The sequence below is a fragment of the Melanerpes formicivorus genome, unplaced genomic scaffold (assembly GCF_026170545.1).
Source record: "Melanerpes formicivorus ecotype bairdi unplaced genomic scaffold, bMelFor1.0.p_v2 SCAF_8, whole genome shotgun sequence".
Classification (NCBI taxonomy): Eukaryota; Metazoa; Chordata; class Aves; order Piciformes; family Picidae; genus Melanerpes; species Melanerpes formicivorus.
This window is the reverse complement of record NW_027142360.1, coordinates 9706556-9733515: the sequence shown is the minus strand read 5'-3', so window position 1 is coordinate 9733515 and position 26960 is coordinate 9706556. Positions and strand designations below refer to the sequence as shown.

The window sequence follows — 26960 nt, the reverse complement described above, 5'->3', positions numbered from 1 at the left end:
CAAAGATCATCGAGTCCAACCTATCAACACAGACCCCATGACTAGACCATGGCACCCAGTGCCACATCCAGTCCCCTTTTGCACACCTCCAGGGACGGTGACTCCACCACCTCCCTGGGCAGCACATTCCAATGGCTAACAACTCGCTTGGTGAAGAACTTTCTCCTCACCTTGAGTCTAAACCTCCCCTGGTGCAGCTTGAGACTGTGTCCCCTTGTTCTGGTGTTGGTTGCCTGGGAGAAGAGAACAACCCCTTCCTGGCTACAACCACCTTTCAGGTAGTTGTAGAGGGCAATGAGGTCACCCCTGAGCCTCCTCTTCTCCAGGCTAAACAACCCCAGCTCCCTCAGCCTCTCCTCATAGGGCTGTGCTCAAGGCCTCTCCCCAGCCTTGTTGCCCTTCTCTGGACACATTCAAGTGCTTCGATGTCCTTCTTGAACTGAGGGGCCCAGAACTGGACACAGTACTCAAGGTGTGGCCTAACCAATGCAGAGTACAGGGGCACAATGACTTCCCTGCTCCTGCTGGCCACACTATTCCTAATGCAGACCAGGATGCCATTGGCCTTCTTGGCCACCTGGGCACACTGCTGGCTCATGTTTAGGCAGCTGTTGATCAGTACCCCTAGGTCCCTCTCTGTTTGGGAGCTCTCCAGCCACTCTGACCCCATTAGCACTGCTCTTTGTGCTGGCACACCTGTCTCTCATTTTAATTCAGTCTGAGGAAATGTGCTCAGAAGAAAATAATAATAATATAATAAAAAAACCCCAAACAATTCAAGACTTACCAGGATTTCTCTTAAGCATGTGCTCTGCTTCTACAGCTGTTATCTGTGAGACTGTGGTGAACACGTGGGCACAATGTACAGATGCCCGTTCCATGCAGTACCGGTGGTAAATCTGTCTCTCTCCTGCTTCCTTATCAATGTCAAACTGTTCAACAACAAAACAAGAAAAGAGACACCTGTGTGCTATGGTCATCAGGCTCATTGCCACAAAGAAGGTTCTCTCATGTTAAGCTTGATTTCCCCAGGAAATCAGAATCAGGTGATTGTGGTGGCCTTTTTGGTCTTTCTGTTTGTTTTGAAACATTTTATCAACTTCAAAGAGTTTGAAGGAGCAAGAGAGGTCTGAGTTCCTGTGTGTTAATGAAGTAATGGCAGCTCTGTAATGGAAGAAGACCTAAATTAATGACTGCATGAAAGGTAAGGGTCTGTGGTGTTTGGCCTCCTGGCTAGCAATACAGAGTAGAGGAGCCTGAGGGGTGACCTCATTCATGTTTATAAAGACGTGAAGGGCAGTGTCTGGAGGACAGAGCCAGGCTCTGCTCAATGATGTCCAATGATAGGACAAGGGGCAATAGGTGCAAGCTGGAGCAGAGGAGATTCCATGTGAACAGGGGGAGAAACTTTTTCCCTGTGAGTGTGCGAGAGCCCTGGAGCAGGCTGCCCAGAGAGGTTGTAGAGTCTCCTTACCTGGAGACATTGCAAACCCATGTGGATGTGTTCCTGTGTGACCTGCCCTAGGTGATGCTGCTGTGGCAGGGGGGTGGACTGGATTATCTTTGGAGGTCCCTTTCAACCTCTGACACTGTCTGATTCTGTGAATATGTCATGCTGCATATTGCCTGGGCTTGCTGGAAAACCTGGGAGGGCAGGAAAATTACTAGTAACTGAAAGTATAGGTAAGAGAAGTAAAGATGGAAATGAGGATGAGGAGAGATGCTGGGTACTGAGCAGAACGTTGGGAATCATGCCTAGGTAACAGGGAAATTGAAGTTGTGGTGGACAGTTAACTCAGTCACAAATCCCAAGGCAACAAAGTAAATAGATACTTTCTGATACTCCTCCAGATGTGCTTCCTCCAACTCTATCACTTGTACTTGCTGTTCCTTTTACTTCAATTTGAGCCCCATTAATTTCTAGAGGCAGATGCAAGCTAAACTGCTAGATATCACAGAATCACAGAGTGTTAGGGGCTGGAAGGGACCTCAGAAGACCATCTAGTCCAACTCCCCTGCCAGAGCAGGATCACCTACACCAGGTCACACAGGCTTGCATCCAGGCAGGTTTTGAATATCTCTAGAGAGGGAGACTCCACAACCCCCTGGGCAGGACTGTTCCAGTGCTCTGTCACCCTCACAGTGAAAATTTTTTTTTCGTAGAATCAATAAGGTTGGAAGAGACCTCAAAGATCATCAAGTCCAACCTGTCACCCAAGACCTTGTGACTACTAAACCATGGCACCAAGTGCCACGTCCAATCCCCTCTTGAACACCTCTAGGGACGGTGACTCCACCACCTCCCTGGGCAGCACATTCCAATGCCTAACAACTCTCTCTCTTTCTCCTCACCTCAAGCCTAAACTTCCCCTGGCGCAGCTTGAGACTGTGTCCTCTTGTTCTGGTGCTGATTGCCCGGGAGAAGAGACCAACCCCTTCCTGGTTACAACCTCCCTTCAGGTAGTTGTAAACAGCAATGAGGTCTCCCCTGAGCCTCCTCTTCTCCAGGCTAAACAATCCCAGCTCCCTCAGCCTCTCCTCACAGGGCTGTGCTCAAGGCCTCTCCCCAGCCTTGTTGCCCTTCTCTGGACACATTCAAGTGTCTCGATGTCCTTCCTAAACTGAGGGGCCCAGAACTGGACACAGTACTCAAGGTGTGGCCTAACCAATGCAGAGTACAAGGGCACAATGACTTCCCTGCTTCTGCTGGCCACACTATTCCTAATGCAGGCCAGGATGCCGTTGGCCTTCTTGGCCACCTGGGCACAGGTCTTAGTGTTGCCTGATGTTTCACTTCAGGCAACAGAAGTGTTGATCTCCTAAGGTCAACAGCATGGGCACCAGAGGCACACGAGTGCCACAGAGGGTAACAGTGACTCTCAGTCAGCTTTGTCATTACCACTGCCTAATGCTAGGTGCAGTCTGATTTTGATTGCACTTGACTCTGCAACTTCATTGACCATAATAGATTTAACCAGTATTAGATGCTGGGCAAAGAGCACTTCCTATAGTTAGAACTTCCAGTCTAACCTTTGCCATGGCTGGCTGCCTTGAGTGCTTCAGGGCTTAGCCAGGAGTAAAGCTATTTTTGACCGCTTTTTATTTTTCATTTACTTGCTTGAAGGTTGGTCTAGGAAATACTTGAAGAAATTTCAGCAAATGTGAACCATTCCAGGGAACAAGATTTAAGCAAATACTTCTGTATTTTTTTTTCTTCTTTTTGTTTTCATTATTTTTTATTTCAGTGGATATCTGTGCATGTGGCTATCTTACAGCTCTTTTGTTAAGCAACTTAGGCACTTTCATTCACTGAGTACTCTAATATTGCTCAGGTGCTACACTGCTAGTGGGAATATGCCTTCTGCTATGATGGGTGGACTGCCCAGTGGGCAAGGAATTGGTTGGATGATTGCATTCAAAGGGCTTGGTGTTCAGATGGTGACAGGTGTCAAGTGGTGTCCCTCAAGGGTCTGGCCCAAGCCAGTGCTGCTCAGTATCTTCATCAATGATATAGAAGAAGAGACTGAGGCACCCTCAGCAAGTTTGCAGGTGATACCAAGCTGAGTGGTATGGTTGATAAGGCTGAAGGATGGGATGGGTGCCATGCAGAGGGAGCTGGACAGGCTGGAGAGGCGTGATGACGAGAATCACATGAGGTTCAGTACGGCAAAGTGCAAGGTCCTGCACCTAGGTCAGGGCAATCCTGGATATCAGTCCAGGCTGGGGGATGATGAGATTGAGAGCAGTCCTGCAGAAAAGGACTCAGGAGTGCTGGTGGATGAGAAGCTGACATGAGGCAGCAATGGGCACTTGCAGCCCAGAAGGCCAATGGCAGCCTGGGCTGCATCTAAAGCAGTGTGGCCTGAGGTGGAGAGAGGTGATTCTGCCCCTCTGCTCTGGGGAGACCTCATCTGCAGTGCTGTGTCCAGCTCTGGAGCCCTCAACACAGGAAGGACATGGACCTGATGGTGCAGGTCCAGAGAAGGGCCATGAAGATGATTGGAGGGCTGGAGAAGCTCCCCTGTGGGACAGGCTGTGCGAGTCGGGGCTGTTCAGCCTGGAGAAGAGAAGACTCTGGGGAGACCTTAGAGCAGGCTTCCAGTACCTGAACAGGGCTACAAGAAAGCTAGGAAAGGACTTTTTACAAGGTCTTGTAGTGATAGGACAAGAGGGAATGGATTGAAGCTTGGGGAGGGCAGATTGAGACTGGAGATTAGGAAGAAATTCTTTCCAGTGAGGGTGGTGAGACACTGGAACAGGTTGCCCAGGGAGGTTGTGGATGCCCTATCCCTGGAGGTGTTCAAGGCCAGGTTGGATGAGGCCTTGAGCATCCTGGTCTAGTGGGAAGTGTCCCTGCCCATGGCAAGGGGATTGGAACTGAATGATCTTTGAGGTCCCTTCCACCCTAAACGATTTGTGAAACTGACTTGGGGGCATGTTCGCTGTTGATCTGAACACTCCCTCCAACACTACTGGGAGAAAGGTCAACAAAAAGATTGTTCAAAGCCTTCTGGCTTATTTGTTGCTAGCTCTGCCTTCTGTGATTGCATGAAAGCATTTTGTGTGTTCAACACATATTGATGTTTATTTCTTCACTGCTTCTAATTCTCTCATGTTCTGGAAATGGAGAAGATCTGATTTTGCATATGCTTGCATTACTCTGGGGTTGCTTTTTCAAGGGTACAGAATTCCAGGTCTGTTAACAAGTACAAACCAAGGTCACAGAGTTCTCACATTGCATTTGCTCTCACTCTTCAGCGGGTTACCCCATCCATAAGTAAGACCTTGACCTTTGACCTCCTTTAGAGAGTGGAGTAGGAAACCTCACCGTGCACTTCTGAGCAGGCTAGATGTGTGACTTCAGAAAATAAGCCTTAGACAAGTTGAAGGACAGGTTAAATGGAACTTAATTGATGAGACAGTGCAGGAGACAAATTTAGTCCACACAGTACAGCACAAAGACAGCTGAGCTTGCTGTGACAGTATTAGCTCCAGAATTAGAGCAACGTGGGACATGGCAATGTATTGAGCCAATATGCCAAAATCAATCAGAACACCAGTGCAGCTAGTTTGCTTTTCACCCCCAAACCAACGTTTCTGCTCAGCAATCAGCTCTGCTCTCTGAAGGCTTGCCTGCCCTAGCTCAGGCACCTGTGAGCTATGCTCTGTAGCACTCACATTCACCAAGAGCAAAGCAAAACCTCTGTGAAGTGTGTCATGCTTCCTCCTGTTTGTTTGCTGTTCTCAGCACATGGGAGTACTAGTAAAGGCACAAGTGAAAGCTGCATCAAGAGAAAAAAAACTTCTGAGGAGGACTAAATATTTATAGAGTCATTTAGGTTGGAAAAGACCCTTAAGATCCAAGTCCAAGACTCTTAAGTCCAAGGGTTGATCAAGTTTTTAGTCTCTGTAAGTAACTGAGGAAGCAAACAAACTTCTTCAGTGACTTTTAGAGACTAACAACTTCAGTATTCGTTTCCCTGTAGTTCCATTGCTTCTCCCAGTGAGGATTCCCCCCTTCTACACTGACAGAGACCAAGCAGATTATTAGGAATAAACATGATGGCAAAGAGGGGAAAGTGCCTCCCTTATAAGGCCACCTTAATTTCAAAGCAAAACAGGAAGGTGTCCAACAGGCAGAGTGCTTTAGAGTAAAGCTTGCCTTTGCTGCAGTGCAATTTGGAGGAAAAGCTTCAGCTCATTTCTGTCCTTCCTGTGGATTCCTGTGATAATTGTAACATTTCATTCATGTCTTTAAAAGGTAGCATGCTAGGGGATGCAGTGGGTAATCACTGAGCCTCCCAGTATGAAGTTCTAAGGCAGCTAAGGCAGTCTTTGAATGCAAAAGAGGATATCAAGCAGTTGTAGGATACAGGCCTCCTGTTTCTTTGGAAACAGTGAGCACTCACTGAAGTAACAAGTCCAAAGCAGATATTCTGACTTCATGATGACACAGACAAATTACAAAGGACTTGCAAGAGCACAAGAAGAATGATTTGAGAGTAAAATAGGAGGCAAGAAACACTAGCTATGTAAATACTTCCCTGAAAGAGAAGCGATTTGTCACTGCCTGATGCTGATACTGTTCCACGCTTTCGAGAAGTAAAAAAAGAATGATGGAAGGCAGTGAAAATGAAACTACAACAAGTTCAAAATGCAATTCAAATATGTTTTGTGAATAATGAACAACTTTTTGACACCTTTGCAGAAATAATACAGAGTCCCCTCACCACTTGAACCTTGCTACAAGAGTGGGTGATGTTTCTGGAAATCGTTTATATCTCAGAGAAAAGGTAGAGATTTGATGGGTGAATTTGCAGCTGAGGATTTTAGGCAGAGAATGAAACGATCTCTCTTGGTCTTTAAAATCAGTGGCACACTCAAGTTCACAAGGTGATTCAGCAGCAGGAGCAGTCAGAGATAGGCCTGAAGTTAAAATTCCTTATCTCCCAAAAGATAGAATGGAAAGATTGTCACTCCTAGCACAATCTCACTGCCATTGTCTGAATTCTGTGAGAATTATTCTGGTTTTAAATCCACCTTACACTAAACGTAACTCCCACTGCTTGTGATCTTGTGCAAACAGAACTTTCATTCTGGTATACCTCTGCCATGACAAAAAAGAATGAAATTCACACTTCCTGGTTTAAATCAGATTTCCATGAGCTGCTCTACTAACAAAGCGGATCAGCTTTGCATAACAGAGAGCTTAGTGACAGCTGTGAGGGGACGGGGCTCTCTGCAATGAGAACTGCTGCTCCTGTCCTGTCAGCATTAAAGCTCTTGAGAATCCATTTTCATTGGGACTTCTTTTTCTCCCCCTCCAGTACTTTTCTGTATAGACCTCTTGGGACAGAATTCTCCATCTCTTTGCAAAGTAGATTCAGCTGTACTTGGATGAGCCAAATTTAAAACGCCCGTAGGGCTAAATAAAAGTCTTGTGCATTGGCATGGCAACCTTACATAAGGAAAAGAGGCAATGAAGAGTGAGACCAGTATTTTCTTTCTTCATCTCCTGAGAGCACTTTTCCCATTATCATTCAAGGTGTTTTTTTTTTTTTTTAGTAAGAAGCATCAGAGGCTGAAGCTGACAAACTTCTCCATTATGCCAGGCAAAACCACTTGAGGTGGTCACCTTCCAGGTGCAACTCCAGGTTAGATCATTTGCCAGAATGACAGTTCCCAATAAAGCTGTCTATTCACCTATGAACTAGCCTGGATCATCAGGAATAGCATAGCTTAGCATAGCATAGCATAGACCAGACCAGACCAGACCAGGTTGGAAGAGACCTTCAAGATCATCGTGTCCAACCTATCATCCAACACCACCCAACCAACTAAACCATGCAACCAAGCACCCTATCAAGTCTCCTCCTGAACACCTCCAGCGATGGTGACTCCACCACCTCCCTGGGCAGCACATTCCAATGGGTAATCACTCTCTGTGTAAAACTTCCTCCTAATCTCCAGCCTAACCCCCCCCCGGCACAGCCTGAGACTGTGTCCTCTTGTTCTGATGCTGGTTGCCTGGGAGAAGACACCAATCTCTGCCTGTCTACAACCTCCCTTAAGGTAGTTGTAGAGAGCAATAAGGTCACCCCTGAGTCTCCTCTTCTCCACACTAAGCAACCCCAGCTCCCTCAGCCTCTCCTCATAGGGCTTGTGTTCCAAGCCCCTCACCAACTTTGTTGCCCTTCTCTGGACACCTTCCAGCAAGTCAACATCCTTCTTAAACTGAGGGGCCCAGAACTGGACACAGTACTCGAGGTGTGGCCTAACTGGTGCAGCGTACAGGGGGAGAATGACCTTCCTGCTGGCCACACTGTTCCTGATGCAGGCCAGGATGCCATTGGCCCTCCTGGCTGCCTGGGCACACAATAGGTATTGATTTATTTAAATAGCTAGAGTGGTGAAATGAGACCCCCAAAAAATAACCCAACCAACCAAAACCAAACCAACCAACCCTTAAATAAGGTAGTTCCCTTCAACAGTGGGGAAAGCAAAAGATTAGCAGTCTCTATCTTCATTTGATAACTTAGTTCTCCTGAAGACAAAAAGGCTCCACAGGCTCAGAATTTTCTACAGAATTCCCTGCCTTCTGGATTAGCTATTTTGGTTCAGTTTATGTTACTAGCAAACATAACCTTACTCTTCACCAGTGTAAAAGCTACACTGGACATGGGAGGAAAAAAAATGCCTTGCCGGCTGGACTACCTAGATCCTCATGCTTGAGCAGACATAATATCTGAGATAGTATCTCTCTTGGGAATGAAACTCATCACATACCCTGCTTGTTATTGAAATTACAAAGTGGTGACTTTAGATGAGTTCAAGACAGTAGGCAGGATTAGAAGTCCCTGACCCAGCTGTTTATTAACAGATTGCATTGGTTTGGAAGGGACCCTCAAAGGTTATCTTGTCCAATCTCCCTGAAGGCATTGAGGACACCTCCCCAACTAGTTCAGGCTGCCCAGGGTCAAACTGAGTCTCATCTTGAATGTCTCTAGAGACAGGGCCTCAACCACATCCCTGAGCAACCTGTTCCAGTATTTCACCACTCTCACTGTAAAGAACTTCTTCCTGATGTCCAATCTAAATCTACCCGGCTCAGTTTGAAATCATTGCCCCTCATCCTGTCACTCCAAGCTGTTCTAAACAGTCCTTCCTCACCCTTCCTGTAGCCCCCCTTCAGATATTGAAATGCCTTTATAAAGTCTCCCCAGAGACTTTTTTCCCCAGGCTGAACAACCCCAGTTCTTTCAGCCTGTCTTCATAGGAGAGCTTCTTCAGCCCTCTGATCATCTTTGTGGCCCTTCTCTGGATCAGCTCCACCAGGTCCATGTCCTTCCTGTGTTGGGGGCCCCAGAGCTGGACACAACACTGCAGGTGAGGTCTCCCCAGAGCAGAGGGGCAGAATCACCTCTCTCCATCTGCTGACCATGCTGCTTTTGATGCATTCCAGTGGCCATCTGGACTGCCAGTGCCCATTGCTGGTTCATGTCCAGCTTTGCATCCACCAGTTCTCCCAAGTTTTAGGAACAAAAACATACTGCCTTGGGTTTCCTAGCTCAGGCATAGTCCATCTGTTTGTTACATGCTGTTGAGGACACAAGAGTGTTAATTCCAGTGTTCACCAAGCTCCTGTGCAGATTGTTAGGGGTTAAATGCTCACTGAAACAGAGGCAGCTAAATTTCTCCCAGTTCAGGTGAACTGAGCTAAGACTGTAAGGATGTAAGAATTGTTTAACCTCACAGAGTAATGCTGTATAAGAACCAGGACCCTGTCTCTGAGGCAAAGAGCAGATGGTTTAGGAAGAGGTGAGGAGTCAGACAACATTATAGTTTTACATCTGTAGTGCACCCTCTGATCTTGCAGCAATCTACAGCTCTAATCTGCTAGGTTTTTCAGTTCCCCAGAAAAGGTCCTTTTATAGCTTACAGGCTGACATGTGCCCTCAGGTCACAAAACAGAGAGTTTTGGTAGCCTCCAGTTCAGATCTCTATGTGATTTAGGGAGTTCATAAAGAATCACCATCACAGTGTGACAACCCTTCACTCAGTCATTCTTATCTTTTCCCCACAAAAAGAGTAAGGCTTAAGGTCACATTTGCACAGGTCCTGTGGTTGTGAGGGCTATCAGAGGATCATTTGGAGCCTTCCCTTCCAGTTTTACCACCTTACAGGGGATGGTGCTAGAGAAAATATCAGCCACCATGCACTGTATAACCCTTTACTTGATTACTGATGTTGATGTTCACTTCAGTTTGGGACTTAGGATAAGGTCTTCTGTGGTCTAAAGCTACTGACCTCAGTGGCACCTATTGAGCTTTTGCTAGGAAGGTGAATTAAAGTGGTATTTTCCACTGTGGGATCCAGAGAAAGAAAGAAAAGCTCCTTAATCCTATATATTTTTAAAAGAGATCTTTCAACTCATCTCATGTCTCCCTGTCCTGCTTATCTACAGGGGTGGTTTAACAGGGAAGTGGAAGACTGCCACACTGTGTGGACTCATGTACATGTGTGCATATGTGTGCAGAGCAGTCAGGGCTGGTGGGCAGTGGAGGACAGAGAGTGTTACAGTGTCAGGGCTAACAGGAAACACTAAAGTGAGGAACAACACTTTGGTCACACATACCCTGGGCACTGTGAAAGAAGAGAGAGAAAAGACTGTGAAGTTGTCAGATCTCTCATCAGTCATCAAACAATCATGTCATGGTTTTGCCTGTGGATCCCTTAGTTAAATCTTCCAACACTGCAGAAAAGCCCTTGGCCTCAGAGGGAGGAGTTCTCTCTAGCATGTGTTTTGAGCCAGCTTTGTGTGGTTTGTGCTGGGGATTAGAAAAGAGAACATGAGGTTTTCTCTTTTCTCTGCAGGATCTGCACATGCCTGATAGTCTCTAGGCACAATTAGGCCACATCCTTTCCTTTGGCACTGCAACCATTTTTCTGTGTTACCTGGCACAGCACATACTGCAGTTGCATCTTTCTTATCTGCCTCAGTTGCTGTGCTTAAAGCTGGTGGTAATTGTGTTCTAACACAATTAAGCCAATTTTTATTATGCATTAAAGGAAGACAATTTTGCAGTAGTGTTGACACAAGAAACCCAGTTGTTATACTTTGGGATGGGAGGCAATTAACATGCCATAAAAATCTATTGTCTCATCCAAAGATTAAGCATTAGGAATCCTTGGAGAATCTTCTTCATTGGACAAATTATTTGTTTGACCTTAAGAGTTTACTACTAGAAGAGAGCAACAAGAATAGTCTCTGAAGACTTAGGTTCTGAAGACTTAGCTATCTTAACTGCCTTCCATTAAGAAAGAGCATTCTGAGGTTGCATCTGAACTGTCAAATGACTACAGCTGAATAGGTTTTCATTCACTGGTTACTCTTGCTACCAAACCATAGCTATCAGCTCAGGCAATGGATGCCTTTCCTGAACACAAAGGGTAAGATTCTTAAGGACACACTTGGCTTGCACTGATGTCTGGGCCTGTAACTCTCCTTGCTGTTGAGAAGTACCCCAAGCCATGGAAAAGAAGGTTAAGAATCTCTGTTGGCAATCCCATAGTGCTGCAATATTAGTGGACTGGATTAAGGCACTGACTTGGCTGGAGGCTGAATGAGTTTCACTATTCTGCAGTGTGAATGTGGTACAAGAAAGCTCACTGAAGGTTCTGAAAGTAATTCCAGATTCCACTGAGCTTTAACACCTCTCAGATGACACAAAGGCACTAATTCCTAAACACATTATGGTCTTACAAACATAATTTCTTGTGCTCTGGAACTGATAACCTTTCAGTCAGCTGTGGGTCAACCATATGTGAACACACAAGATGGAAAATATGATATATAGTGTGGCCCAGTAAACAGAAAAGGAGCCAGGAGCTGATTAGCTGGGGAAAAAAAAAGGAGGAATGAGAAAAATGTCTCTTACCTGGTCAAGATTGTTGTAAAAATCTATACTGGCTGCACATAAGTATCTCCCAAGCAGCGTGGCATGGGTAGTAAAAATGGTGGCAACAGGAAGTTTCTGAGATCGAGACAGTATTAAACCCACTCCTGCCTGCCACTCGTGGAAGTGGGCAATTATGTTGGGCTTGTCATCAAACTGACAGGAGAGCTGAAAATAGTCAGAAAGAACACACATGAAATACACATTATCCCATCAATCATCCCAGCCCCAGAAACCTCTGTTTCTCATGCTGCCTCCTGTTGCTTTCATATGACAAAGCAGCACAGTGTTTTCAGTGCTCATGGGTCTCAATTTCCACCAGCTCTAATCTTTAGCCCAAGAGCTGTGTGAGGCTATTGCCTCAGAACAGTATCCTGTCTAGATTGTTAGGAAGCTCTAGTCTTCCTTCTTTTAACTTGCTCTTCCACTGTGGAAACTGGTTTGAGTAAGTAAATTGGGAACACCTATGATGGACAGATGACTCTGCAGAAATTTTCATACCTCAGCCTCGTCAGCAGGGCAAAAAGCTTTGGAATGTTGCTCCTACTCTCTAGTTTGAAATCTGTGTTTATAAGGAGGTTTAAACCTGAGGCAGATCAAATTTCTAGATTGAAAATCTGTACCTCTTTTAAAAACCAGGCTGTTAGTGATCCAAAAATCACAGCATCGTTGGCTTCACGGTCATGAAAAGGGATCCCTATGTTGCTCACATCCCAAAATTCACCTTTCCACCTGTCCAGATTCCAAGCTGCTGATCCTATATCGAACAGTATGACATATGGGCTGCCCTCTATCAACCATCTTCCAAAGAAGACCTGTGGGAAAGGAGAAGAAAGCAGAAAATACCAGAGTGAATGTAAAGGCCAGTCAGCAGAAATGTGCACAGCCAGCAGACACTAAGTGTTTGCCATCAGCACCACGTGGCCATAGCCTTACAGACACAGGACCTGTGGTTTTCCTTTCAAAATGCATGGAATAATCCTGGACCAAAGGCAGGGGTGAAAAGAAACTGCAATCTTTTAGGAACATTTGAGTGCTGAGTGATGCAGTTGATAAGTACGATGTGCTGGACATGCTGGAGAGGTGTGCTGAGGAGAAGCTCATGAGGTTCAATAAGGCAAAGTGCAAGGTCTTGCACCTAGGTCAGGGCAATCCTAGATATCAGTCCAAGCTGGGGATGATGAGAGCAGCCCTGCAGAAAGGGACTTTGGAGTGCTGGTGGTTGAGAAGCTGGACATGAGCCAGCAATGGGCACTTGCAGCCCAGAAGACCAATGGCAGCCTGGGCTGCATCAAAAGCAATGTGGCCAGAGATGATGAGAGGTGATTCTGCAGCTCTGCTCTGCTTGGGAGACCTCAATTGCAGTGCTGTGTCCATGTGTAGAGCCCTCAACACAGGAAGGACATGGACCTGATGGAGCAGGTCCAGAAGAGGGCCATGAAGATGAGGGGACTAGATCACCTCTGCTATGAGGACAGGCTGAGGGAGCTGGGGTTGTTCAGCCTAGAGAAGAGAAGGCTCCAGGTGGACCTAATAGCAGCCTTCCAGTACCTGAGGGGGGCTACAAGGAGGTTGCAGAGGCCTGCAGTGATAGGACAACGGACAATAGTTTGAAATGAGAGAAGAGCAGATTTAGATTGCATGTTAGGAACAACATACAATCCATGGGGGTGCTGGAACACTGCAACAGGTTGCCCGGGGAGGGAGTTGAGGCTAAATCCCTGGAGATATTCAAGGTCAGGCCGGACAAAGCACTGAGCAACCTGATCTAGTGGAGGATGTCTCTGCTGACTGCAGGGGGGTTGGACTGGATGACCTTTGGGGGTCCCTTTGAACCCAAACCATTCTGTGATTTTATAATTTTGTTTTAAAGACTTTAGATTTTGTTGCAATGTTATTTATTCACACCCCCCCCCCCCCCCCCCCAACACCTCCCCCCCCCCCCAATATGTCCATAGTAAGAGGACTAAATCCAAGTCTGAATTTTAGGGAGCTTTTCATTTGAGTCTCCTGCTCTTTCTCTGCTGTGGTGGTCTAAAGTGCCTCTTGCCCTCTTCTCCCATGAGAAGATTTTAGTAAGTTTTCATACTATTGGCATGTTTGGTTCAATGTGCAGGAAGCTGGCATGGTCAGCTGGAACTGGGCGATTCCTCCACGGTGGCCAGTGCTGTGCAAGAGCATCTCTGGCCATCCTGTCTGTGGAGTGTCTTAGGAGACAACTGAAGTGCCCATCCATTAGCAGTGTTAAACCCAAGACTTGGATTAGCCATCTGAAGGAATTTCTTTACTATGAGGGATGACAGACATTGGAACAGGTTGCCCAGAGATGTGGTAGATGCCCCATCCCTGGAGACATTCAGGGCCAAACTTGATGGAGCCCTGAGCAACCTGATCTATTTGGAGGTGTCTCTGCTGACTGCAGGGGGATTGGGCAAGATGAGCTTTGCAGTCCATTTCAACCCTATACCCTGTGTGACTCTGTGTGTGTCTGTGAAGGAGAGTCAGCTTCTTGTGTGCTTATTTCAGGCCACGCAGGTTTCGTATTCAGGACAAGGAAGTTAAAAAGCAGGGAGAGGATGTGAACCCAGACTTCATCTAAATATGGAGTCAGGTTGTGGCAAGGAAGGCTTCTCACTTGAGAATTCCTGGGTCCCCTGGCTTCAAGGGATGCATTGTGATGCATAAGCAAAACCCAGACACACACGTTAATAGGATCAGCACAGCCCTGGGGCAGTGGAACGTCATTATGGAAGATCAAAGCCAGACTTGACGTACCTAGCTTTGCTGCTCTACATGAACACTCCAGCAGCACAGGGCACATGTTAGGCTGGTGCAATTGAATGCACTGCTGGAGCAGCACGAAGTACATGTGTACAGCACTGCAACTAACCTGCCCCACAGGCCTTTTTAGCTGTTTCCCAAACAAGAGCATGCTACCTGGCTGGCAGAGACATCTCTTTGTAAGCAACTATCAGTCACTTATGAAAATCTGATTAGAAAAACAGAACAGCAGTCAGATTAGACCTTTTAGCATGAACCTCAGCTTGGAAAATGCAAGCATCACATGAAGTTAGTGTCCCCAGCAATCTCCAAGCTGTGGCACACAGACATCCAACAATGCACTTCTACATAACATGCAGCGGGACACTTGATCCTAATGACAGCAGAACTGCTGCTATGAAGGGAGATAACACATTGCCAGTGCCACAGCAGGTGACAGGCCAAGAGCTTCATGAATTTCTACCCTAAAGTGTGTTTTGCCCCTCAGCAACAGAACCTTGTATAAATGCTTCCTTGCTGCTGCCTCTCAATGCTTCTCCTATCAGTTCAGCACACATCATAAGCAGACAATTCTTCCTTCTGCAAACTAGCACCTCTGAAGGACTCAGTGCTGAATTAGTGAAAGTGAATTCTCAGTGCTGAATTAGTGAAGGTGAATTCTACATCTCTGATGAGGACTTTCAAGGAAGAAGGTCAGATTTAGTCTGTGTTACCCTCCACCATTTTCTGGTAATCAGTTGTCCTCAAGGCTGCAACTATGTGCAGCTTAGTAGGTCATTCACTGACACAGCAGATTCTGCTCCTTTCAGCAGTTCACCTTTATTTGGTGGAGAAACTGAGCCACAAAAGAGTCTATAAAGTTTGACACAGAAAACACTGGTTTAAAGTTGTCTAGGAAACATGTAAATTCATTCCTTGTGCTGTGGTTTAGCCTCTCTTCCTAGGGAAGAGGTATCTGGTTGCATTGATCTGAGCAAGCAAATCTTTGTCCCTGTGGCTTGTCCCTTACTGCTTTTCAACTCAATATAAAGCTACATAAGAACATTTGTGAGCTAGTGGAACACTCTTCTCTCTCCAGCACAAACACACCAAATGTAAGAGTTCATTCAAAGTAAGGTCATATTATATCTACTGAAATCTCACTGTATTTAGAGACTAGATAAATAAGTCATTAATCCAATTAAGCAGCCTTGCAGATTAATTACTGTTAAAACCTGTAATTGGATAAACCAGTTCTTCCTCAAAAATAACCTTTAATGAATTGACTCTGCTGTTCCAACAGTGGATTCTGAGCCTTTCCCATTGTGACATTGACCAGGTTTGCTGTGTCAAGTGGAATCACGCTGGCAAGAGCATTAACCAAAACTCTAATCTCCTCAGAGTCAGCTTTGTTGCCCTGGGAAGCAGTAACACATCTGATTTACCTGACACCCTTGGCTTTTCATGGTATCCATTGCCTTCTTAACTGCAGGGTTTGGAGGCTCACATGCTTCCACCTGAGTCTTCACATTATGCTCAAAATAGGGACCAATGAGAAAATAGTTTTCACCCCATTCATCTGCTGTAGTTTTGGCCTTTGTCTGGATCACAGTGTAAATGCCTCCCACTGCAAAAGAAGATCACAAAGAACAAAATGTAGACAGGGGAACAGGCCACAAAGCTCTGGGTCAGAGAAGTCTCTAAGTAAATAATTTCAGATATTCAGATTTGCCAGGCTCTATCAAATGAATACAAGGTCGGGCTCTGAAATGGATCAGAGCTTTGTGGCTCAGTTGTGGAGTATGCAACTCCAAAGCAGGCTGTGTTTTACTTACTCCTGGGTGACTGCATTTACCTTCCCTGAATTTCTCCTCCAATCTCAAATGGAGATCCCAAACTCTTACCTAGTCTGTGATTTCAAAAAACATCTGCTAGGTGTTCTGTGTCACACCACCAATGCTTAACCAATATATTGTTTTAGTCTTGTGTTATTCTCTTTACACTCAAATTGTGGGATTCAAATCCTGGGGCTCCTGCTTCCACTCTCCCATGCCTCATCTGGATTCTCCTGCATCCCAAGCAGAGCCTTCTACTTTGTTATTGCAGCAGTGACCACTTCCAAACACACATTTCATGATGTGGAAATATATGTGGTGAGAACTAAGCTGGCACTTCCAGCTTGTTTTACTCAAATCATTGAGGGAAGGTGAGGGACTGATGGATTTCATTGGCTACTGACTATAAAAACGGATTTGGACCGCTATCCTCAAAGCAAAAGGTGTCTGTTCCTTTACCATTCTAAACAGATGATGAAGTTGCAATGAATGGAGCCTACATTGCCCATATAAATGCCTGCAGCACCTTCCACCAAAATCTTGTGTGTTTTTAAACACAGCAATGGGCACTCACAGCCTAGAAGGCCAGTGGCATCCAGAGAGGTGATTCTGCCACTTTACTCCACTCTGGTGAGATCTCACCTGCAGTGCTGCATCCATCTCTGGAGCCCACAACACAGGAAGGACATGGACCTGAGAGAGCAGGTCCAGAGGAGGGCCATGAAGATGATTAGGCAGCTGGAGTCCAGGCCCCTTCCACCAGCAGGGACATCCTCCACTAGAGCAGCTTGCGCAGAGCATTGTTCAGCCTGACCTTCAGTATCTTCAGGGATGGGGCCTCAACCACCTCTCTAGACAACCAGTTGCAGTGTTCCAGCAGCCTCATGGTGCAGAACTTGTTCCTAACATCCAATCCAAATCTGCTCTTCTCTCATTTCAAGCCATTGCCCCTTGTCCTGTCACTGCAGGCCTTTGCAAACAGTCCCTCTGCAGCCTTCTTGTAGCCCCCTTCAGCTACTGGAAGGCTGCTGTTAGGTCTGCCTAGAGCCCAGGCTGAACAGCCCTGGCTCCCTCAACCCACCCTCATAGCAGAGGTGCTCCAGACCCCTGATCATCTTTGTGGCGCTCCTCTGGACCCTCTCCACCAGGTCCATGTCCTTCCTGTAGGCTCCAGAGCTGGACCCAGCACTCCAGTGAGGTCTCCCCAGAGCAGAGTAAAGAGTACTAAGAAAGCTGCAGCTCAGTAGCTGGGTAGAGCCTGGACCTGTGTTTTGTATAGCCAACAGCTGAGTATTTATTTTCACAAGGCTTTGCTTAGGATCACTGTGTGGTATGAAGTGTGCTCTACCAAAGATGTATGGAAGGCCTGTTCTGAAGGAAAGAGGGGAGGGTATGCTGTGCTCTGCCATCATAATTTGATGCACAGCAAGGTAAAGAACATTTCAGGGTAATGATTTGCATGAAATACAAGGAAAAGTACTTAGGATGAAAATAAAAGAGTGTGTTTTGCAGACTGAAAACTCTTCTGAAGATAGCTTGATGATCTTGGAGGTCTTTTCCAACCAAACCAATTCTATAGCTGTCATAAAAGCTCTGGGTTACCTGGTTGAAAGCTTTTGTCTTCTCTCCTATTGTGGAAATAGGAGTCACAAAACATGTCTGTGCATAAGCTTTAATTGACAGGGAGAGAAGCTGCATGTGAAACTATGCATGTGGGAAGTGTAGGGCATAACTTAAAAAAAGAGCTCTCAGGAAATTCAAGGAATACATCAAGTATCATTATGCTTTCAAGAAGGACCTAAGGAAACTGAAAGAGTCCAGCACAGAGCCACAAGGATGCTGAAGGCAGTGGAACATCTCCCTGCTGAGGAAAGGCTGAGGGAGCTGGGGCTCTTCAGCCTGGAGCAGAGGAGCCTGAGGGGTGACCTCATTCATGTTGATAAAGATGTGAAGGGCAGTGTCAGGAGGATGGAGCCAGGCTATGCTCAGTGATGTCCAATGATAGGACAAGGGACAATGAGTGCAAGCTGGAGCAGAGGAGGTTCCACAGGAACATAAGAAGAAAGTTTTTCCCTGTGAGGGTGAGAGCGCCCTGGAGCAAGCTGCCCAGAGTGGTTGTGGTGTCTGTATCTCTGGAGGCATTGCAAAGCCGTGTGAAAGTGTTCCTGTGTGCTCTGGCAGGGGGTTTGGACTGGATAATCTTTGAAGGTCCCTTCCAACCCCTAACATTCTGTGACTCTGTGAAGGGACAGCTTATATCTGGAAATACCTGTGCCAGGAGCCAATGCACCACATCCTCTACTAAGTAACAGAATAAGAGTTCATAGATCCCCCTGGGGCCTAACAGAATAACAACAACTTGGTGAACCTTATTCTTCACTAGTATGATGTTGCAAGGACATATTATAAACAGAAAACCTTTACAAACAACAAGGATGAACCAACATCTCATGATGTTGCAAGCTTCTGTGTGCAGCCTCTGAAGTTTTGTACTTTGAAACGGGTTTTAAAACAAACAAGGAAAGACAAAATGGGGAACTGATGCAGAAAAAGGAAAGAGAGAGAGATCAGACCCAGAGAATGGGTTCAGATTGTCACAAACATGGAGAATTAGCAGCAAAATGCAGGGCTAGGTTTGAGTTTTGCCTCTCCACAAAAATGCTTTGTGAAATTTGAAGTTTTAAGCCTTGTTTTAAAAACCCCTTTAGAGAAAAATTATTTCTACTCTTTCCTTTTAAAATGCTGTTTGAAGTTTTTTTCACCAGACTGGGGGGGGGGGGGGGGGGGGGGGGGGGGGGCGGAAATCAAGCTCTAAAGGAAATCAACATAAAATTGTTTTCCTTCTTGATTTTTCTTTCCATTCTTCTCCTTTTTATTTTTCCCCCCCAAAAAATAATGTGGTGTGGATAAGGAAAAACCAAATGCTTAATGAGATAAGAAATGTCTTCATTTGAGAGAAGTTTGGCTTTTTTTGTAGTGATCTCTCTAAAAACAAAAAAAGGAAGATGAAACCAAAATAGTTTCTCAGGAAACATTCCACAGAATCATTTTTAAGGGGTTTGAATGTTGTCAAATACATTACCACAATGAATTTGTCTGAAGGAGTTATCTGCATCACTCCAACCACTTTTTTTCCCTCTTTCCTCAGCTGAACTCCTGGTGCATTATTTCTGTTGTGTATTTAAAATCCAAGCAGCAGTTAGAGCCCACCAGGATAGGCATCAGAACTATCTAAATAAATAAAAAGTCAAGAACAGTCTCTTGATACCATAGGATTATGTTGGGGCTGTTCAGACCAGAGAAGAGAAGCCTCCAGGAAGAACTTCGAGCAGTATCTGTAAGGGACCTACAAGAAGGCTGCAGATGGACTTCTTACAAGGCCTTGTAGTGACAGGACAAGGGGCAATGGCTTTGAGCTGGAAGAGGGGAGATCAAGACTGGAGATTAGGAAGAAATTCTTTCCAGTGAGGGTGGGGAGACACTGGAACAGGTTGCCCAGAGAGGTTATGGATGCCCAGGGAGGTTGTGGATGCCTCGGGAGGTTGTGGATGCACCCTCCCTGAAGGTGTTTAAGATGAAGCCTTCAGCAACCTGGCTAGTGGAAGGTGTCCCTGCCTGTGGCAGGTGGGTTGGAACTAGATGATCTTTAAATCCCTTCCAGCCTAAAGCATTCCATGAATCTATGTCTGCCATGGTACCCAAGAAAGCAGTGAGACCCCAAGTTCAGGATACAAATTAACTTCACCACCACAGCTGCTAGTTACACTTTTCACCTCCTCCCCTCAGACTATGACTCTGATTTATAGATGTAGTAAAATGGTACTTGCATTTTAAACTTTTCTTGGCCTGCATTCTATTGCTTGTTGAGGTATTTTGGAACAATTTCTAGAATAAGCTTACAACAGGCTTCAGGTGAAACCCCTCCCCCCCTGCATCTTCGGATAGCACACGATTTTCATGTAATTTCTGGCTGTGTTGGTGGCCAAGACTCATCAGGAGAGAGAAGTTCTCTAAATTCTGTGAAATTCTGGCATCCCAAAGCCATTCTGAAAAAATACTGAAACACTGAAATTTCTGACAGATGTCCACAATACAGAAGCTATTTCTGTGTACATCATCCCCGATGCTCAAGATTTCACTGGAGATTGATCTGACGTCGTTCTGCCTCCCCGCTCTCAAATGCGCAGAGCTTGGATGCTGTGCTTATGCCAAGCTGATGCCAGCTCATCCCCACTCCAGTTCTGGGCCCCTCAGTTTAGGAAGGATGTTGACTTGCTGGAACGAGTCCAGAGAAGGGCAACGAAGTTTGTGAGGGGTTTGGAGTACAGCCCTGTAAGGAGAGGCTGAGGGAGCTGGGGTTGCTTAGCCTGGAGGAGACTCAGGGGTGACCTTATTACTCTCTACAACTACCTGAAGGGAGGTTGTAGACAGGCAGATGTTGGTCTCTTCTCCCAGGCAGCCAGTACCAGGACAAGAGGACACAGTCTCAGGCTGCACCAGGGGAAGTTTAGGTTGGATGTTAGGAAGAAGTTCTATACAGAGAGAGTGATTGGCCATTGGAATGGGCTGCCCGGGGAGGTGGTGGAGTCACCATCACTGGAGGTGTTCAGGAGAAGACTTGATGGGGTGCTTGGTTGATGGTTTAGTTGTTTAGGTGGGTTGGATTGGTTGATGGGTTGGACGTGATGATCTTGAAGGTCTCTTCCAACCTGGTTTATTATTCTATTATTCTATTCTCTTATTCTATTCCCCAAACTGTGTTAGCTCAGGTGTGTCACAGATGACAGCATTCACTTTCTGCCAAGGAACTTCCACCATGAAAAGATGTTTAACACAGAGAAATTCAGGGTTGAATTTCCAAGAGCCTGGATTTCCACCAGAGAAATTGTGCACACAGCTCTGCTGCTTCAGGGTGAGCTGAACCAAGGCTTGGTTTTAAGCAGTCTTCAATCCAATAGGGATGGAAGCAAATATTTAGGATTCATCTACCAATGGCTCTTGAGCTAATCTGTTCACAGCTGAATGATGACACAAGCTGGCTGCCTGCCCAGCATTTTTAAGCATTCTTCTATTCTCTCTCTAAAAGCTGTTAGTTGTACAGCAGAAAATACTAATCTAAATATTACTGGAATGATTTTAAAGACATTGTTATAGAGCACACATCAGATCTAGAACATTCTCAGCTCTTCTCAGTGTAGCAGAACCCCCCCAAAATTACAGCTAGCTGTTATTCTAACTTACAGAATTAGATGTGTCCCCTCTACCCAGATGAAACACTTCAGCATTCAGTGGGCAAGCATTTAAAAGAGGTTTAAGGGGACAGAGCCATTTTCATTTTGGGAAATGTCCAGAGCTGCTGCCATGGCCTTTGGCTGCTTGCTTTTGATAATTCCCATCTGTGGGGTTTCAGAGTCAGCTTCTACACAGCTTGCAGCCACTTGGCTCGTGCTCCTGTACTTGAAGTTTTTAGTGGTCTTCATGCTGTGGAGGAAAGGAAACCAATCTTCTGCAGACAGATATGACCAGACCTGGCTTTACCAGAGCATTGTGGCCAGGAGTGAAGAGGAAGCATGAAAAACACTGAGCTTCCCCATGATTATCACAAGATTGTGTAGCACTGCAGTGCACTGGGGTCTGTCCCTGCCTGCTCTTTTCTCCTTCTGCCACAGAAACACAGTAACTGAGTTTCACAGTATGGGTCTTGTCCATCAGTGAGGAGTCAAATAAAGAAAGAAAACCCATGCAAAATAAACTACACCTTTCTAATTTCTTCAGCAGAAGCCTTTCAATACAAGAGGATTTCAATGTTGTGCTTGGTTTAGGTGGCAGGTTCCTTTTCACATGAGTTGGAGGAAGGGGGAGGGAAGGCCACACTGGCAAATGAGCCTTTTTTTCTTTCTCATTCTCTCCTTTAGCTACTTCATCTTGGCTTGCTCCAGAGAGAAAAGAGGAGAAAGAAGAGCAACCAAGATGTTGGTGCTTTCCAATACATGTGTCAGAGGCTGCAGTTAGCACAGGCTGTAGCCAGGACAGAGAACATAACATGGAGAAGGAGAGCTCTGCCTTTTTAGTGCATTTATTAAATGACCTAGACTTAAAAAAAAGGGAGAGACAGCTTCATTGTGACAGCTGCAGAGAAATAAGTGATGAGACTCTGGAAATAACAGACATTTGTAGATCTCTGAGCCCTGAATTCAGACAGCTGACCTGTCCTTCTCTACAGCTGCATCTCATGCCTCAGTTACCAACCAGCACCACCAGAGAAATCCTAGTGAGTGCTTGCTCCCCATGGGCAGCCCAGCAGATGAAGATCCTCTCACACTAGGTGTAATCAAATGCACTCCGATTTGCAGGGCCCAAGCTCTGAAGGAGAATACAGTTAAGAGGTTCAGAAAACAGCTCAAGACCAGGACCTATAACAAGACTGTTTACAGGTGTGAGTGAGGATAGCTCCGGTAGCGTGTTCTCACTGTGAGGAAGACATTCAGCCTTACTGTCACCGCCAAAGAGAAATGGAGGAACCACTAAGAAGATGGAAGGAGGAAACGTGCCCATGGCCAAGCACCTAGTGATGTGCACAGTTAACATAATGACTCAAGCTCTCTCCTGTAGGCAGCAGCAGCTTGACACCACTTTGGCAGTGCAAACCAACTTTGGATTGCCAGAAAGGAAGAAAAATCTTCACATGAAATACTCAAGATTTGCTTTTCAGGCAACAAACCCAGCTAATGCTTATCTTCTGCTCTATCACAGGAACATATCCAGCAGCAGTCCTGTGTGACCTGCTCTAGGTGATACTGCTCTAGCAGGGGGTTGGACTGGATGATCTTTGGAGGTGCCTTCCAACCTCTAAAATTCTGTGTTTAGAACTAAAACACTAAATCATGCAGTAGTAGTAAATCTATGTGGGGTTGGCCTAGTCAATTAGTTCTTCCTTCTGCTGAAGGAGGTGGGATAGCAACTTCTACTGTATGTATTTCCTAAGCCTAGGTAGCTCCTGTGGTGACCACCCCTCTGTATTTCGTTGGCTCCTCTCTCCTAAGGAATACAGTGCCCTCACACCAGGGTACAGAATCTCACCATGTGAGTCAGACACTCAGTTGCCCAGAAAATATTTAAAAGCCACCAAATCCCAAAAGTTTGGTATCAAGGTAGGAGGGGACAAAAAAGCACAGAATGTTTCCAGTCATGGTTGGTAAAAGGAAACTGTGCAGAGAGATCCCCATTCTGCTGAAGAAGTTGTTTGCAATCAGTAATTCAGTCAGCCTTGCTTGAATCTTGTGGGTTTGGGAAGTGGTGTAATTAACAGCACTTTCTTTTAAAATCAACTGAATATATAGTCATTAATTCGCTCCAAAAATGGGAGGTTAATACCTTTTAGCCATGTCTAGATTTCACTTCAGTGCTCCATGTACCATTATAAACTGGGGACTGACCTGTTTGCTGGAGAGCAGTGAAAGGGAAAGGGACCTGGAGGTCTGGGTGGACAGAAGGATGCCCATGAGCCAGCAATGTGCTCTTGCGGCCAATAAGGCCAAGGGCACCCTGGGGTGGATTAGAAGGGCTGTGGTGAGTACGTCAAGAGAGGTTCTCCTGCCCCTCTGCTCTGGTGAGGCCACATCTGGAACATTGTGTCCAGTTCTGGGGCCCTCAGGTCAAGAAGGACCTCAAGGAACTATTTGAGAGTCCAGCACTGAGCCACAAAGATGCTGAAGGCAGTGGAGCTGGGGCTCTTGAGCTTGGAGTCAAAGAGCCTGAGGGGTGACCTCATTCATGTTGATCAAGATGTGAAGGGCAGTGTCAGGAGGATGGAGCCAGGCTCTGCTTGGGGGTGTCCAATGACAGGAGAAGGGGCAATGGATGCAAGCTGGAGCAGAGGAGGTTCGATGGGAACATTAGGAGAAACTTTTTCCCTGTGAGGGTGCCAGAGCCCTGGAACAGGCTGCTCAATGGGGCTGTGGAATCTCCTTCTCTGGACACATTCCAAACCTGCCTGGAGGCATTGCTATGTGACCCACAGGGTGATCCTGCTGTGGCAAAGGAGTTGGACTTGACGATCATTTGAGAGCCGGTCCAACCCTTAAAGTTCTGTGAGTATGAGGACATCCGAATTTCCTAGATCTCTGCTGCCACCTGCTTGCTAGTTTACTTAGCACGGACACTGCAAATGTAAATGCTTTGTGCTCCAAGTTCTGACAGCAGTAAATTGACTCAAACAGCTTAACTGAAGTTACTGAAAAATAAACCCCCTGTGATCCGAGGTGCAAAAGCTACTTTGTACTCCTCAAGGGTACTGACAGTCCTCACCAACTTTAAATGACCCATGCAAAATTGCACTGCAGTGAAGATTCCATACCAAGAGTTACCACAGAACAGTAATTCCAGTTTCACCATAGGGATAAACCCTTGCACTATCTGTTCCTCTCACACACATTTGCCCTCTAGAGTTAAAATCTTACTGTATTCCAGATCCCCTTCTCCTGACTAAATGTGCCAGGACACGTGAGGGCAATTATTTACTCACACTGCCTCACTTTTCTGGTGAAAACAAGGCCTGTTCCCCCTTGAACAACAGCTAGCTGAAAGGGGATGATCTGCTGACTGAATTAGAAATGGAGGCAGAGGATCTTTGCACAATGAGCAGCATGCACTTTGCCTGACAGGCTGCATGCACTGAACACACATTCAATGTGTACACAAGCACAAAGAATGAAGTCCCTGTCTGGCATTGCTCCTGTTTGCAAAGACCAGTCCAAAAGGCTTTCAAAAGCTGGTATAAAGACTGCTGGTCATTGACATCTGGTTTTTGCTCAGTTGTTTCAGTGCAGCTGTGTTTATTTATACCTCTTTTAAACGTGGCCTCTTCTCCACACTGCTCTGGAAGGCAGACAGAGACTGCTCATCTGCTCTGAATCTGATGTCTGGTTTACAGCTCATTTTCATGTGCTGTATTCCCAAGGGAATTTGCATGGAAGGTGAAATATTAGCAGGTCCAAAGCAACATCTTCAATGTTCATACATCTGCACACAGGGGCACAACACTGAGATGTTTAAACAACCTACCCCAGTGGTGCACCATGCAAAGACACACAGCCATCCTGAGGACGTGCTCACCCCACACAAGCACCGGCAGATGCACGCAGGATTACACAGGCACTCCCTCCAGCACGGCAGCTCTGCAGCCTGCTTTCCCCCAGTCTCCCTTTGATGCCTTTCTGGTCCAAGCCCTTCATGCCTCCTGTGAAAGCAGCAATACTAATTCCTAAGAGCGTTGTACAAACCTTTGTTGGTAACTTCCCAAGAAACTTCAAAGAGCAACAAATCCTCCACGGGTAGGTCTTCGTCCTCCCACTGAGGCAGCCCGTTCAGAGAAGTCATGGACAGTGATCTAGCCAGTGGCATTTTCTTCAGCCCTTGAATGCTCACCACGCAGGCTGCAACAGCTAGCAAATGTCCAGTTAATGTGGCAGTTCTCTGCAGTTCTGGTTAGAGCAGTCTGCTGCTGTGCAGGACTCCAAGGAGAAAATTATTCAGATAGCTGGGAGCTAATGGGTTTAAACTGTCTGACCACCAGCATTAAATTGGCTCAGCAAAATCCTCAGAGCTTGAGAAACAGCTGCTGGTAGGGGTAAGAATTTAAGGCTGATCTGAGAAAGGTCTTGACTGTTTTGGGGCCAGGGCTTGCTCTTTTTTTCTTTTTTCCCTCTTAGAGAAAAAAAAAATGGTTTCAGGTCTTCAGCCACAGCATTCGGTATCTACCACCTCAGGGATAACTGGAACTTGATTGTCAATTCAGTACTTCCCTGAGCAAACTCCAGCAGGGAGGAGGACACTGAGTTCACCTCCTGATTTGAGTTCTGCCCCTGAGTCCTCCCCTCAAGATCCACCCTCCCATTAACACCCACTCTGTCTGCTGGCCACCTGCTGACTGGGTGAGGAGGCTCGTTCTGCATGATGTCTCTCAGATTACTTGTTGGGTTAAATGCTGTCACCTGTTCTTGTCCAGTCCCCAGTCTGTAAGCACTACTTTACCTTACACCTTTCTTCTGCAATTAACTCCAGCTGTGTTTCTAGGGTTCTGTGCAAGCTGCTGGCTTCATTCTGCTCTCGAGCAGGCCTCCAACCCTGACAGCTTTTACAGTCAGAGCTACAAAGGCTCTATCCCTACTTTGACACACTGTGGCCCTACTTGCAGTCCTGGTCCCTGATTTTCTACCTATTTTGTCTTTTTCTATGCTACTGTGCTTTTCCGGTTCCTGGATCCATGTCCTCTGCTGAGGGAAGCTAGTGAATAGTATTTCAGGGAACAGTGCTCCCCTGTCTTGCTCCAGCACAGAGCTGGGATGCTCCAAGTGTTGCAGGTGCATCTGCAGGGATGTCAGTTCCTAAATCGAAACATGAGGTCCTCAAAGCTTCATAGGCAGTCACCTGCTTGGAAGATGCTTATGTGCTTACACATCTGTGCCAGTGCCTCTGGGACAGCTGTGTGAGTTGAATCCGATTCTGAGCTTAGAGCACAGCCTGCCCAAAACCTGCAGTTCAGCAGTGAGCAAATCTGCAGGTGAGATCCAGGGCATCTCTGGCACTGTGGAGAGTAACACTGAGCCAGCAGGCGGGGGCTGCACAGTAACACAGAGGGAAAGGTTTTTGAGCTCACCTAAGACAAAACAAGTTCAAGGTGACTGGTCTAGAAGACAGGCAGCCCACCTGCATGAAAATCTCTTAGGACATAACATAATACAGCTGAGCCTACCTTAATGGCTAACTGTCCTCCAAAAGAATGACTCTTACACTTACACCTCTCAAGCACAAGCCCGAGGTGAGGCTGAGGGAGCTGGGCTTGTTTAGCCAGGGGAGACCTTATTGCTCTCTACAACTACCTGAAGGGAGGTTGTAGCCAGGAGGGCGT

The 26960-nt window shown here is 46.2% G+C and overlaps 1 protein-coding gene across 1 annotated transcript in view; it reads right to left on the bottom strand.

Moving 5' to 3' along the window:
• GYS2 (glycogen synthase 2) overlaps window positions 1-25858 on the bottom strand; it is a 40911-nt gene extending 15053 nt beyond the window's left edge. Inside the window, exons 1-5 of the mRNA XM_068141968.1 lie at window positions 25333-25858; window positions 15662-15843; window positions 12080-12271; window positions 11439-11624; window positions 788-932 (exon numbers count right to left, since the gene is read on the bottom strand). Of these exons, the coding sequence (XP_067998069.1) occupies window positions 788-932; window positions 11439-11624; window positions 12080-12271; window positions 15662-15843; window positions 25333-25453 (826 nt within the window). The 5' untranslated portion in view covers window positions 25454-25858. The remainder of the gene's footprint in view (window positions 1-787; window positions 933-11438; window positions 11625-12079; window positions 12272-15661; window positions 15844-25332) is intronic.
• Between the last annotated feature and the right edge of the window lie 1102 nt (window positions 25859-26960).